General features: G+C 35.3%; 1 protein-coding gene across 1 annotated transcript; it reads left to right on the forward strand.

The window, feature by feature from the left end:
• The first annotated feature begins 6120 nt into the window (after positions 1–6120).
• LOC128242410 (protein snail-like) lies at positions 6121–14426 on the forward strand. Its single transcript, XM_052959551.1, has 2 exons — positions 6121–6660; positions 10796–14426. The coding sequence occupies exons 1-2, from the start codon at positions 6465–6467 to the stop codon at positions 11611–11613; spliced, it is 1014 nt and encodes a 337-aa protein (XP_052815511.1). The 5' UTR covers positions 6121–6464; the 3' UTR covers positions 11614–14426.
• Positions 14427–15439: the final 1013 nt, after the last annotated feature.

Below are 15439 nucleotides of genomic sequence, written 5' to 3' on the forward strand. Positions count from 1 at the left end.
TTAATTAAACCTAGCTTGTGATTTAAACCCATACATTTGCAAATTTATTTTAAGAGAATTGTATACCCTTGGCGCTAGTTTGAATTTGCAGGTTAGGTATCTTTCGAGTCTAAAATATAAACATATCTAGCAATTCGGTTCACAACAAAGCGCCGTTATTTTCATCTTAACAGGAAATATAAGTACTTCAGTTGAAAATGATGGTTTCCAGGTTGTTAGAGGAACTCCCGAATCCCTCGGAGTGTGTAGGTAAGAAACTCTCACACATTTCGCTTTTTTATATCATTAAATCTTTAATACTTCTCTAATCTTTTCACTCATCCTATCTGATATCAATTTAATCTGGCCAATTCTCTGGGCTTGATGGGTAAAACACATTTCTCCACGGGGCTCTAAGGACCCTGGGGCTTGATATGATACGTGCAGTGACTCAAACCCAGCTCGGATAAAAACAAACAAAACTGCACCCAGACATGACTTTTTTACGAATGATATGGCGTCAAAACTGTACAAAATTGTCTTTATTTCGTTTACGTTGATCGACTGAGCCCTTCTCATTTCATCAGCTCTCACTGTTCAGGCTATATTGGAGAGTACCCACCAGCATATTATCAATGAAAATACATCTCCCTAAATATCACTCTTTAACCTCCTATAGAAAAAATCAAAATCAATACTATGTTAATGTTATTATTTTGGAACTTTCAGAGCAGCACTTGGGAAACCGATTAACATGAACTTGCAATATGACCAAAGTTTGTCTACGCAACAACATGCTTGACAGAAAATGGAGCTTACAGACGTGGTCGACTGGCCGAGGAAAAATGAGATAAAACTTCTTTTTGGGGAAAACTCAGAAACCTCTGCCCGTTTGTCATCCAGATTTACTCGATTTGTCTCGTACCACTAGATGTCGGGCCTCATCACCCATATTAAAGCTCTTTAACAAAGATGTATAGAAAACATATCATGTTCATGCTGCATGTATACATGCCGCATACCATGTTGTACAAGTGTATATAACGTCGCTATTTTGTAACAACAAATTGATTCATATGATGGAATTACAAAATAAAAGCAAACTTTTACCATAAACTTTTCTTGTAAAATTTAACAATCAAATGAAACGATGTGCACGGTTTTCCAGAACTGAATACCTTTACATTCATATGCGCACGAATCACCCGTGCTTATAAAACGCCACCTGACGGTTATTTCATTATAAACAAGAGAAAATAATTTTCTTCTAATTCGTATTAATCAAACGTAGAAAATTATATAGGTATTGATGCTTTTCTAACAGTCTTTAAATTGCTCCAAAATATCAAACTTGTCACAATCAAAAAGGACTTCTACTCCATAGCTTGTTATTGTTAAATCTACGATAGTTAAGGCTCTACTGCATCTAACGTAAATTAATTCATTATATTTTATAAGATAACTAAGACGTGTTTTAGCACATTAATTAAGCTTTAAGTACTTCAGATACGTTTTTTTCATAATTACATAACCATTTAGATAAGGAGGTGAAATGCAGTTAAGGTTTATTGCTGGCGATGAGATAAGAAATTTAATTACATTTGTAACCCTAAAAATATGTTTGAATCAAAATTACAAATTACTTACTCTCGCGTTCTTACTTATGTTTAGGCAACGGCTGTGTTTTTCATTAACATTACCAATGTTTTATAAAAAAAAATCTTCCTTCCTAATTCCTATGGTATCGATAAAGTCATGTACTGTTGACCAGTGTTGACAAATATAGAAATAGTTTAAACTTTAAATTGGTGCCATTCTGAGTCCGTCTGCCCAATACTGATCATTTTCCATTGTTGGCATGTCATTACAAATTAATTACAATGCACATGTAAACTCCATTAACTACATTTAAAAGACAACTGCTCATATAAGAAAACAAATAATATGTATGTTAATATTATATATATTGTTTACTCCTATGAAGGATTCGCAGTGTTCCAACAAACATACTGGCAATATCAACCATAATAATAGCAATAACTCATGTTTCGGACAAGAAAGCCACTGTGGCGGCCCAATCTATCGACAAGGTTATCATTATTGCTGATAGAACATACCCATCAGAGGCAATTAGCTGCCCTGCTCGGCCGCCACCTGTCCGTCTGTCCGATAGCAGCAACAGTCGCGCAGATACTCGCCTGGGTAAACAATGCGGTCATTACAAGAGAAAACAACAAAGGTAACGAGGAAATGTGCCGCAGACGTGGAGGTTTGTGTTCGCAGATTGATCCAAGATTGTTGTCAGATGATACTTATTGGTGTTGAACAGTTTCAGATGTGTAGTTCGGAAAGTGAAATTATTTCAACTTATGCAATGTGTACACTGTAATAGAAATAGCCACAATGACTAGCAAAGGAGCCGGAACTCCTGCTCTATCCTGCCCTGTTTAACGGCACGATGACCGAACACCAGTCGGACAACTGAACAACACAAAGACATATGCGATGATAAAATATACTTTGCCTGCCAAGGTTGAAACTAATTATATATCAAGCTTAATTCATTTGAAGTTAATTTAGAATAAAAAATATGTATCGTCGTGCTAATACCAAGTTGGGTATTAGCTAGAGAGTTATGGCAAGGTGCTGCCGCGAATCTGTCCTTTTTTGGAAGCTCCCTCCTATCCTTATGATTATAAAATACAAATACACACTCACTCTAAATGTGACTGTTGAATCCTATATCAATTTCCTTGCGCCCTGTCATTTTTATAAAACCTGGCTAAACCCTACCAAATGCGTGGGGAAAATGTATGTCCATATTTCAGGCTATATGTCAAGATACATGATAATTATTTGTGTATCGTAGACCTTTTTTTTTTTTTAAAAAACATGCTCAAAACAATTATCATTCGGCCCTTTTTCATTAGGCTAGGCATATTATACCGCTCTCCTATTGTTTGCCAGACTTTCATTGCCGTTTTTAATTATTCACACAAACATTGGAACATTAGCCTGAAATTCATGACATTGCTCATCTGGTATGAAATGTGAATATTTCGTTAGGTTTATGAGCATGTCAAAATTTTCCGCCTGACTACTGGCACCTTCCTAACGGTTGTTTTAATGCAGAGCACCTGTTCGTGTCTGGATATTAAATTACCATGCCGGTCAGTTTTACAGTTATTTGGCGATAAGGTGTTGAAGTGGCACCGAGAAGAAGCAACTGGGCTGAGTAATTTAAAAGTGTGATGCTAATTAGTGTCGTCATATTTGTCGGACCTTGGGTATATTATGTGCAATATTTATTGTGCTAAAGCTGTCAAGCCATGGCTTCTGACCTTCCGTGATTAGTCAGAAACATAATAAGTTTTGAACGCTGGAATTATTCCTTTAATTTTCGTGGCAAACATATACACCGTTTTTTTTCATTACTTCTGGCAATGTTCAATCTTACAAACACAAGCACATATATCCAATCTTGGAATAAAATGACCACTGTCCCAAAATAATGTTTACCTTATCGAATTGTGTAGCACAACCTGTTCCATGGTCACATGCATTTTCCAAAACCTCTGTTAAAACAGGCTGACTCCTACATGACCTTGACTAGAGGCCAAGCGAGGAAAATTAATTTCAAATTATAGTTAATCAGTTAACTGTGAGGCTGGCAGGCGTCAAAAGATAGAGCCCAGGCTGATTAGCACGTTGATGATCTGAATGATTGCCTTGTTGAAAGTTTCAACGATAAATTTTCAGAAATGGCCACAGCGACCACATTTAAAGATGCTCTCTTACTCTTAATTAAGTTTTTTTTTCCACAATCCATACAAATGTTTTTAAATACCAAAAAGGAATAATAAATGTTGAAAACGATGCTAATTATGAAGGATACCGAGTTAATTTTGAAACAAAGGTGCAGATAACAAGGTATTTCAACATTATGAGACGATAGTAGATCACAGTAAATCTTTTAGCACTCACCAATCATTTAATATTGTTGCGTGTTCAGCTATTAAACAAACGGTTACAATCGTGTTATCAGTAATAATTATTTCTCATAAATGCATTTTTAAGTAAGTAGTTAAAGGTTTATCACTCAACAGTTATGTTTGTTACATGGGCATGTATTAATTTTGAATAAGAGTATCACATTAATTTGGATTTTAAAATTAGTAAAAGGTAAATTTGTTCTATTGTTGAATGTGACAACTACTAGTACCCTAATAGGTGTATAAAAAGAAGCACAGTTATTGAATTGCCAGTTTCGAAATCACGTGACATTTTCGTACTAAGAAGAGTATCTGAACCACACGCGAAAGCAGAAGTTCTAAACAAAGGGTGGTTTTGCAATTCTTTCAAATTGCAAACAATAGACACTTCAGACATTAACATCTTGAAAATTACAGAAACAATACATTTAAGCGTTTCATAGAAAATTGCAATGGCACTAACTGAGAACCATCCCGCTATCAGCACCTCGATCACATAGGTACGATGGTGGATGAGTATTATGTTTGCAAATAATGTCATCTTCATAAATTGGAGGAGACAGTAATGCCTATTGTGTTTCAGGGAAGCAAGGTACCGCATGTGGTCACAATTGTCGAGAGCTTTTGATCTTATTCAAACATAACGTTTCTTAGATCTCCAACCATACAGGGTTACACAAGCATATGGGTTTTTAATTGTTTCATATAAAAATGATTTTCTCGAACCAATAGTATTTGAATGTTGTAAACGTACGCCAACGTAGATGTTTGTTCTGAACAGACATATGGAAAAGGACGGTTGGAGAAAAAAAGACAAAAGATCAACAGCCGTAGTACTATTCAAGGAATATGCATGATGGCTGTCCGCAATAGCGTATATTGTTGTTGTTGTTGTTGCTGGTGGTGTTGTTGTTTATATATATATATTATTTATCAACAGCAATAATACTATTGTAACAACTAACAGCTAGTGACCCAGTTAGTAGGGTAAAGTTTAGTTGTAGATGATGTATAGACAACTCGCTGGAAAAGCAGTGACGCCCATTATGAAACAGATGGTTTGCATTCAAACCATCGAGAGTGAAGTTGAAAATTATAAACCACTCTACTTCATGTAAACTGTAGTACATAAAGCGCATAAACTCAACATATGGCAATAATACTTAATCGCTATAATGACAAGTGGTATCGTCTGCTAATTTCCGGAACAAAAAATCATTGACTCTTCCGCCAGAAGCTTGTAAGAATAAAAATCGTAAATGATGACTTCCTGTGTAAAATTTGTGGGAAAACGCTTAGAATTTTGGCGTCTGACAGCCATAACCGCATTTCATAACAAATCCTCACTTTCATTCATAATGTTCGAGTAAAAGCCATCTTTCTGATTCTGCCAAGAATATTCATAGAAAACTACTTTTTGCTTTTAGTCACGTGGTATGTGACGTAATCTGGTCTCGTGCCAAAAACGTGGTTTTTTCTACTATTTTCCCAGGATTTGTAAAGAAGAGCCAGTAATTACACGCATGTTAGAATTTATGACTGGTTTATGGAAGTAACATGCACAATAACGGTGATGTAATTATTAACACGTTTTCCAGGCACTTTAACCGAATTCATAAGCCCTGGTGAACAAATGGCGTTTAAAAGTGGCATTTTATCCAATTACACACAGCCCTAAAATCAATGCAAAATGGTTAACCATTTGCACTTGTAGGACACGGCAAGGGAATGCGTCACTGTGGCCAACTTTCCAAACACGTTTAATAGTTAATACATTATTTTATTTTTCTGAAAAACCTGGTACAGAAAAATGCATCATTTTAAAAGTTGTGAACTGATTCGTGCGGTTTGATTTAAAGAACACACACACAAACAGATTGTCAAAACTGTTTCATTGCACTTACAATCCATGAATATGTCATGACATGAATAGCCATAATTAAGTAGATAGCTACATATTTCTGCAGTTAAAGTCAAAGAAAAAATATTCAGCTTTGTTCCCGGGTAGCAAGCCCCTGTTTCTCAATGTGCAGGGGTGAAATTCGAGAAGGCCTGCTATCTCTAACACCCTCCCCCTCGCGAGCCGAGCACGTGTTCCAGCAAAACAAACAACCAGTCAGAGCGCAGCGCGTGCCCCGCTAGACTGGGTGCTTCACTTTGGACACTTGTTAGCGATATTGTTCCTGCTCCAGACTGGAGCAGTAAGACCGTTGCCATGGAAACCGATGCTCTAGTGTCATTGGTGAGCTAACTTTGATAGGGAGCAACATGTGATAATAGGTAACCCTGCAGGAGCAAGCAGACTCGGAGAAATCAGGGAAAGCCGAAACAAAACCTGTTGGAAACAACTGTTGGGGCTCAGTTGGAATGGATTCATTGTTTGGGTTACAACAACCAGACGAATGGTAGAAATCTTCATTTATCTGTGGCATTGCAAAGAAGTAACATTTCTTGTGGATTTTTTTCAATAAACATAACAAAACCGAGCTTAAAATGCCAAAAGCATTCTTGTTGACGAACAAACGGTACAAGATATGGAAACAGATCAAGGAAACTTTTCGGGAACAGAAACTTCTACAACAGAGACATGGGCTTGCAAACGACGGTGTTATTTCGTCCTTTTACCGATCCGACGATGTGTTTGTCGACACCGACTACAGTAAATACACGGATGTTACCGACGACGAAGGTGAGTCGGTAGTTTGCCAACTCTGCTAAGGTTGCATAGATAGCGGATATAATAAAGTAACAATACATGTTTAAATACCTAACGAGTTACTAGGTATTCACTTGTATGTCCTGTTAAACGTTTACAATTATATTATAGTAGATAGCACGATGTTAATGCCAGAAGATGTCAATACCATCTATATTTCAATGTATTTTGGTAAATTCTGACAGTAGCTCCACAATTGTATCACTTGAAACTTGAAACTTGTTTATTTGCTTTAACGCCTATTTCTACATATAAATACATATCCAATGGCGTTGTACAATAATGAATTATAAGATACCTGTCTGTATACAAGTAACTGACATGAAAGCCAATGATATATAAAATATTTCAGTTAAGAACAAACATTCTGAAAAATAACTCCCAAAATATCCTCCGGACTTATTCCTGTTCAAACGTGTTTAATTTGTTGGCAATAAATCTATTTGGAATAAGCAAGAATTGCAACTATTTTCATCAGCTAACAATGAAATTCCACAAAATGAGCAACATTGTGTTGATATGCCTATAAAAATCATGAAGATGGATACCGCTGATTAATCTAAAATTATATTTGCGCAATTAATTATGGTTTCATTTACGCTAGGGCATTTGTAGGCCATTATCTTGCTTGTAATTGATATGCTATGGGTTTATTATCTAAGACATGCTTTTTCTGTCTTGTGTTATTTGTAATAAATGTGTTCAGACTAGTTCTTTGTCCTTTGAAAGTGATCGAAAAAAGAAGCATTTATTGTGGGGTAATTGCAAGAAGGAACCATGCGACATTAGAATATGGAAGGTATGGGCTAACATTTGCATTAATCCCGCATTAAGAGATGTTTTATGAATGATTTTTAGTTTTTGTATGATCAATTTTGATTCAAAATGGCAACAAAATATTGTTTCAAATACTTCAACAGCCAAAGATTAAAGCAAGTACAGGAATCAATGTCAGGCATGGTCTATAAAATTTCAATATAATAATGGGGAACAAATAATGCTAAAAGCTTGTACACGAACATTTATTCTTATCTATATCTTCAATGGAGCTAACTTAGTAGAATCGTTGATTCCAAACTTTTTTTTTTTCAATTTTTAAATAATATTTTCAAAAATAGTCCATGTTTTATTTATATGATGCGGTTTTGAATAAAAGTTATGTATTAATATAAAATCTGAAACCGATGTAGCTTATATACAATATGACCGGCATTCAGGATGTAATGTGTAGATGAAGTAATTAAAAAAAAATATATATATACAAAAAAGAATGCGGCAGATAATTTCTCAATAAAGCTACTTATCAAATTTTAAGACAAGAATGCTGTATTGTAGAGGAACAGGACAGAACACAATAGAGTGTATTCGACTTAAACCATTACGGATTCTCATCATAAAGATATACAAAATCTATTGAAGAGGACAACTTTATACCCATCTCGGTATTAAACGGTTAGGTCCAGGCAATATTTTTTTCATCGATTGTCAAAGCGAATGACCAGGCCCAAATTTCTCGAAACTACTTAATTCTAGTATATCAAGATAAAGGTAAGCTAACTTTTTTCTTTTTTTTCTACAATGTGTTTGATGTTTACTTCGTGAAGTGTTTTTCGAATTTAGATTGAAATTATCTTTTTGATAACCACGATTAGCATTTTTCTTTTATCAAAATCTAATATAAGTATGTTTTTTGGATAATTAAAATAAGCTGCTATATTAAATACCTGTTAGGCCTACTAGAATTCGAGAAAATAGGGCGATACTAATATTTTTATTGAAACAATGGGTATTTGACAAATGCCGAGGATATTACTAGTCAATGATGCACAAAAAGGTTCTTATAGAAGAAATATTTCTGCGGTATAATATTTTAGAAAAAACGTTATATATCACAATCTAAATAGAAATATATTTGCTTTAACTTTTAAGTGACATTTCTGTTTAAAGAGCAAGTGTTGAGACGGGAAGGCTAATATAAAATAAAACAGTCTAGTATTTGAACTAACAGTCATACAAATTAACAAGAGTACATGTAGAGATAAAGGTAATAAGCCAAGACGAAAAAGCTGGAAGGGGTGATGGTCCTTTCGATCAGTTACTGATTGGCATCGCTATAATAGTTATCTCTAATGACCACAGTTCTTGATAATCATTATAAAGATGAACCATTGAGATAAGCTACTCAGTCTCAGCAGGACTTAACTATTCTTTGAGTGACCAAAATGATCCACCCAAGGTGGTCCACTCCGGTCATGTCTACTTAGAATGTGCATAAAGATATTTATCAAAAGCTGTTTGATTAATGGTTTATGAATTACCTTTTTATTTATTGTTATTAAATGCCTTTCGCAATGCATTCTAATGGAGGAAACTCAGGTGGATTGTTTATTGATAAGGATACCGGTAATTATAATGATAAAGATATTGTTGATGTAAAAATAAGTTCTAGAAAGTTTATATGTATCTTATGTCAAGTAACGTCGGAAAATGCTTGAACTGATTTATTGGTTTACTGGCGTCTTCCATGATTACCATTGCGGAGACGTTTGCCTTCAACAGCAACCGTTCGGTGTCACAGAATCCATTGTTTACTTTTTGTCTTGTACTCAAGGCGTGTGAAAGATAAATCCACCGGATTAGCTTCGTAAACAATTTACCTTTGATTTCCAGAAGTCTTCGCCTTTAATCTGCAATCTGCTGTTCATACAGTAGCAGCTGACTTAGAACGGGTTTCATGAATGCACCCTTAATTTCTAGGAAGCTAGGAAGCGTTTAATCTTACTTGCTCAATCATGATTAATTAAGATTTCATCTATCGGGTGTCAAACGACACCTTCTCCATTTTTCCCCTATTTATTCACTTCTTTGAGTCTACTTGAATTTCGTTTGAATTTATCGTCTGCTACATTTGAGTTCTGCAAACGTTTGGAAGTCTGATCATAACATCTCATCAGACGAGACTTCAAACGGTATTTGTAAATTGGAGGCAATAAATCAGTCCAAAGGTCTTGATATGAACAATAATCTTATCTTAGCGATATAACACACCACAGTGTGTGGTTAATCATTGGAATTAATACTATCTCTGTGAGTTTGTCATCAGTGGTCGGCTGGGTGAAACACGTAGTCTTGGTATTCCTTCTGATCGTTGTCCGTGTGCTACCGTGTGCAGCTTGTACACGTTTGGTCGATCTCGCCTGGGACCAATAGCTTCCAGATCTCTTTTACAATTCATAAAGATTAAACACAAATTGATTGAACAGTTCTAGAACAAATGAAATAAAACAACTTGAAAACAATACAAATTGAATATTTCTAACAAACTGATGTTTTATTTTTAAAATCAAGTTATCAAAATTTTAAACAATTACTGATGATAACTTGAAAATGGTATTGATAGTATAACTTAAACAATACATCAAACATTTGGGCAGAAAATACTGCAGGTACTGAACAGAAATCTTGAAAAGAAGGAGAATAATAAGGAGTTAACACTTATTTTATATGTAATAAATCGAAAGATGGACATATTAGTCTATGACTGATGATGATTTGTTACAGTTACATCATTGATTAACACCCTAAAACAAGTGGCCTTACCGTTTCGCCCAAAAGACAAAATGTTCATTCAGCGTTCTTGTATGTTTACAAAAACTTGAAGCCATGAACGGAGAGAGCAAAAAAAGTTTCAAAACCGCAGCAGACGATAATTGTTTTTCATCATAAGGCACATGTGTCTCTCATCAGCCGACACCGGATACCGTTAGACCCGCTCGCGTGCCCTAGATTACAGCGCGTGTCATTGGCTCCCCTATCTTCTGTTGCCATAGAAACGATTCTGTTTGGAATTATCTTTGATCGTAGTTTTCCATATTATTAAAATGTGCAGCGTCTTTCTTTTGGAAACGTAATGGGTTTTAAATTACAGCACAGCAATTTGTGGGCTTCAAAACTTATTGGGAGGGAGATTTGTTATCTTAAAACAAATACGATACGTACATTGCACGTGCTCGTTTGGTTTATAGCCTTATAGACTATAATTAAGAAAATTTGTTAGTGATTTGTAGGAGCGGAAATATTAAAATAAGTGAATTTTATTTATTTTCAGAGAGTTCCGATGCCCCGCATGTCCCGTCCCCGGCTATCAGTCCTTCGTCATCAACGACGTCATCAGTCTCGTCCGCAGACGACAGTGATGGCGGATATTCCTACACGACAGAAAATAGATCCTCCTCGCCGGGTATGGAATTCGGGCTCAGTTGTAGACAGCAGCATATTTCTTTTCTTTACGACTTGATGACCAACAATGCATCGTCCAATAACAAAGACAATTCAGCCCTTACTTACGACCAATCGATTTACAAGTTTGGTGTCGAATACCCGCGGATCAGTCAGATATTCACTCCGATCCCTCACCCGATTTTGTCCCAGCCGGTCAACTTGAGTCAACAGCTGAGTACATCGAGCGAGTGTCCAGGCAATGAGAACCATGTTTGTCCGGAATGTGGCAAGCAGTACAGTACGTCCAGCAACCTTGCCCGCCATAGACAGACCCATCGCACCGCTTCCGATAAGAAGGCCCGGAAGTGTCCGCACTGCGACAAGACATACGTCTCAATGCCGGCCTTCAGCATGCACGTGCGGACGCACAACCAGGGCTGTGAATGTAAGCACTGCGGGAAAAGGTTCAGCCGTCCTTGGCTGCTGCAAGGCCACATCCGCACACACACGGGCGAGAAGCCTTTCTCTTGCCCACAGTGCCGGAAGTCGTTCGCTGACAAGTCCAACCTGCGCGCGCACATTCAGACCCACTCCTCTGAGAAGCCTTTCGCTTGTGGCAGGTGCGGGAAGGCGTTCGCGCTGAAGAGCTACCTTTACAAGCACGAGGAGTCCTCGTGCATGCGTGGTCAGAGGTTTAAACAATAGCTGCAATGAAGAAAATCAAAACGACGGTATCAATTTTAATGAGACAATTACTATTCGAGCTATTTAATCACTAAATTTTAATTGAATTTGAACAAATTGTACCAGAGTATCAATATCAATATTATTGTATTCGTATACATACAGGTGCATAGTAGAATGGTATTTATTTATTTAGTATTTAGTATTGGATTTAAATCCTTAATTTATTATACATGTTTTTGCATGTACCAATATGGTATTTTTTAGTTTTTCTTTTTTTTTAATAACTAATTACTTATAAATTTATGTTAATTGTCTTAAGTTGTTAATTCAAATTGTTCATGAGACAGGCCGCGTGCAATTAAAGGGATTGTGTTCATATGTTATCTATGCATTCGGAGAGAAATACACGTGTCGAACAGATGAATCGACCAAAACATTTCCAAAAAGTGCTACAATATTGATGGGATCAAATTCATTACTTTCGTCATTGGAGTCGTTTTCATCACATTGATACTAATATAGCGTGTCGTTTATGTTATACATTTGTCTTGATGTTAGAATGGTGCATGACGTCGGACAGAGGCCAATCGCACGTCATTCGTTCATGGTTGAGTGGTTCTACGTCAAAACAATAAAGAAAATGGACTATTCGAGAAATCTCGAATAAATGGTGCGAACTAATGTGCGATTGGTCTGAGGTTTTAGTCCAATAGTTTGGCTTTATGCAGAATTGAGACTAGAAAATAGTCTTCTCACTTAGTTAAACTTGTACTTGCTTTGAAAATATGTCTAATATGCTACACCAATAGAGCACCATCCCGTTCTCTTTTTTCAAAAATAAATTTTGATCAAAGAAAAGAACAACCTCGGATATCTCTCATTTCGTTAACTGTATTGACATCTGTTGACTATATTGTTTTTTATGTTTCATCCATCGGTTGAATTCAAATCATTTAGCGACACGGATTTTTTTAACAAATCCAAGGGTTAACGTTTTCCATTAATTGTCATTGTTTTCAAGTTTGTTATTTTGTCATCATTTCAAAAACATTCAAGTTGAGCTTCGTATTTGATTTCAAGTTGAAACAAATTTTTCACCGCACAGTTTTAGAACAGGATTTTACGTGTTATGCCGACTATTTTTGACATTGTAAATACTTGTAAATAGTTCCCTATTTATACTTTTTTTTTGGTGTTTTCATGTGTGTTTTAGTGTTTTCCCATATTATTTATTTTTGACATGTTTGAAATGTATTTAAATGATATTTATTTAATGTATTTAATATTTATTTGCTACCTATTTATTGCATTTTCAACTTACATTAAGTATTTTATTAATCACTATTTATTCAACAAACGAAGATCTCAGATTGTGTATATCATTAATTGTAGCCATGGTGTCATTTTCAGTCATATTATTTACAAATAATAATCTTGAATAAAAAATGTTCGCATTATTTGTAGGATTAACATGATGAAATTAAAAATGGATTTATTAAAAGCTGTTTAGTCCTGAAACGTCAAAGACAATTGTATTACTTGAAATTAATTAGTATAATTTACCATAAAACGTTAATTCAGCCCCGTTTGCTTGTATCTTTTACAATCAGCTAAGGCAATCATTACCACAGTGATTTGATGGGAATCAACTCCTGCTTTGGTGGCTTTTGACCCTGTACAAAATTTAGTGACACTTAACCCAAAATAAAAAAAAAATCTTCAGATTTATCAAAGGGGTCACTCCTACCAACTATCTAGCATAAAATAACTATGAATTACTGCAGTTTAACGATGTCAGAAAATATCGAAATGCCTAAATAGAGTCCAAATGGACACCACAACAGGAGTTCACTCCCATCAAATCATTGTGATCATTACCCATGTTTAGTGTCCTAGTAACTGTTTTTATGTGTTTTAAAACGATTTGCAGTGTTGCTTACAAGGTTGTTCATTATAGACGTTTTGTTTTACCAGTGTGATGTAACACTTTATATCAAATGCTTATTATCTAAATGCGTTTTGATTTTCAAAAAAAAAGAACTAATTTGACTCCTGAATTATAAATTGGTAATAAATTCAATGCTGTAATAAATTTAGTAGGGTTACTAGAGGAACATCGATTTTTGTGTGATCTATTTGTTTCCAAATACATAAATTTATTTTTTTGAAGTTTTAAATTTAAGTAATTTTTTATACGTTTAACTACTAGTCAGTGAAATGCATGGTGAAATCTTGTTTTGATGTGCACGCGTGCATTAATTCTAACGATATATTTAATGTGAAGTAGATGTAGAATCAAACACTTCGGACCAATTCATACCACAAGCAGTCTCCTTGAGAAACTCCTTATACATCATATTACTATTTGTGATAGCTTGAAGTAAAAACGTAAATTGCAGTTTACGAAAATAACAATTTCATACAATTATGATTATTTAATAGTTATTTTTAACTATATACTGTATTCCTGCATGGGACTCGCTTTCACGCATCCGACTCGTCTGTAACGACGCTAAATATTTCCCTGACCATATTATTGTATCATTCTAAACTCATTTCACGATAGTTTCACATATTTCAATCATTGCGTTTAAAACGCCAAAAAATACATACTTTGATTATCTCAAATTTTGTAAAGTGGACGACTGTATTTTAACAATACAAAGGTGAAGCATTAAAATGTGTGTAAGTCATAAAAAACTGTATTTCGTTTTTTTGCCATTATTTTAGTCCAGATAAAACAAAATATTTTTGTAATTTATTGCTTACAGCCAAATGAATCTCTTGGTTTTAAATAGACATTTAGTGCCGAAATAAAGATACCACTCAGATACCGTGTTGTTGTTGATTCGAATATTATTCAATAAAATATTTAAAATAGTTCAATGCCTAAAGATTTAAAAACAAACAGAAGAGTTTTTAAGCAGATATTTTTGTATTTAGTTCTTTAGGATGTCTATACTATATACATACAGTATTGCTGAAACATTCCTACAAGACGTCGTCTAGTTATTAGGCGATTGTGAATAGCCGTGGGTACACTGAACAAGCGATATATAATTATATTCAGTAGGTACTAGGTAGAACAATAATAAATATTTAATTATATTCATCATAATTATGTAGTTGACTTAGAAAAAGAAGCCATGGACATCAAAGTAACGGGCATTTGTAAATAAGAGGGCACTGAAGCTCTGTTATAGCTCGCCTCCGCACAATGTAATTTAAAGGGGAAAGACATCTTCAAAGAACTTAATATTAGTTTAAACCCACATGTCCGGCTTGGTGACCACAAACCAAACTCACATGCGTCAAAGCAAGGAATCGAACCCGGGTCGCCTAGGCGAGAAGCGAGTACGCCATATAATAATAATAACGTAGAGAACAATCACTAACTATTCGCCACATAACGATTCGCCACATAACGATTCGCCACAGTTGCGCAACGTTTTCCTTGAAGCCTTCAAATATTCCTCTGTTGGTGCTAAACATAAAACCATATACTAGTAGTTCAAGACTTTAAAAGCTGCAATGACTGTTTTATAGTTTGTTATACTGACACAATGGATGCAATATATGCATGGGTACTTTCTAGATTCTAGTATAACTTTGTTCGACGAATCAAAGCTGAAGACAGATTTTCCGCATTTAGCCTATACATGTATCAAGATGTATATGGAACAATAGCATATCTCATATTTGGGTGTCTCTGCTTCTGTAACAATGGAAAGACTGTTGGCTCAGCCAATGCCTGACTCAACAGAATTTGAACGACCTGAGACCTCATGCACTGTCGCCCAAACGGCCATCCCTTCCCCTTCCGGACACACTGGGCATGGACACC

The sequence above is a fragment of the Mya arenaria genome, chromosome 8, assembly GCF_026914265.1.
Source record: "Mya arenaria isolate MELC-2E11 chromosome 8, ASM2691426v1".
NCBI lineage: Eukaryota > Metazoa > Mollusca > Bivalvia > Myida > Myidae > Mya > Mya arenaria.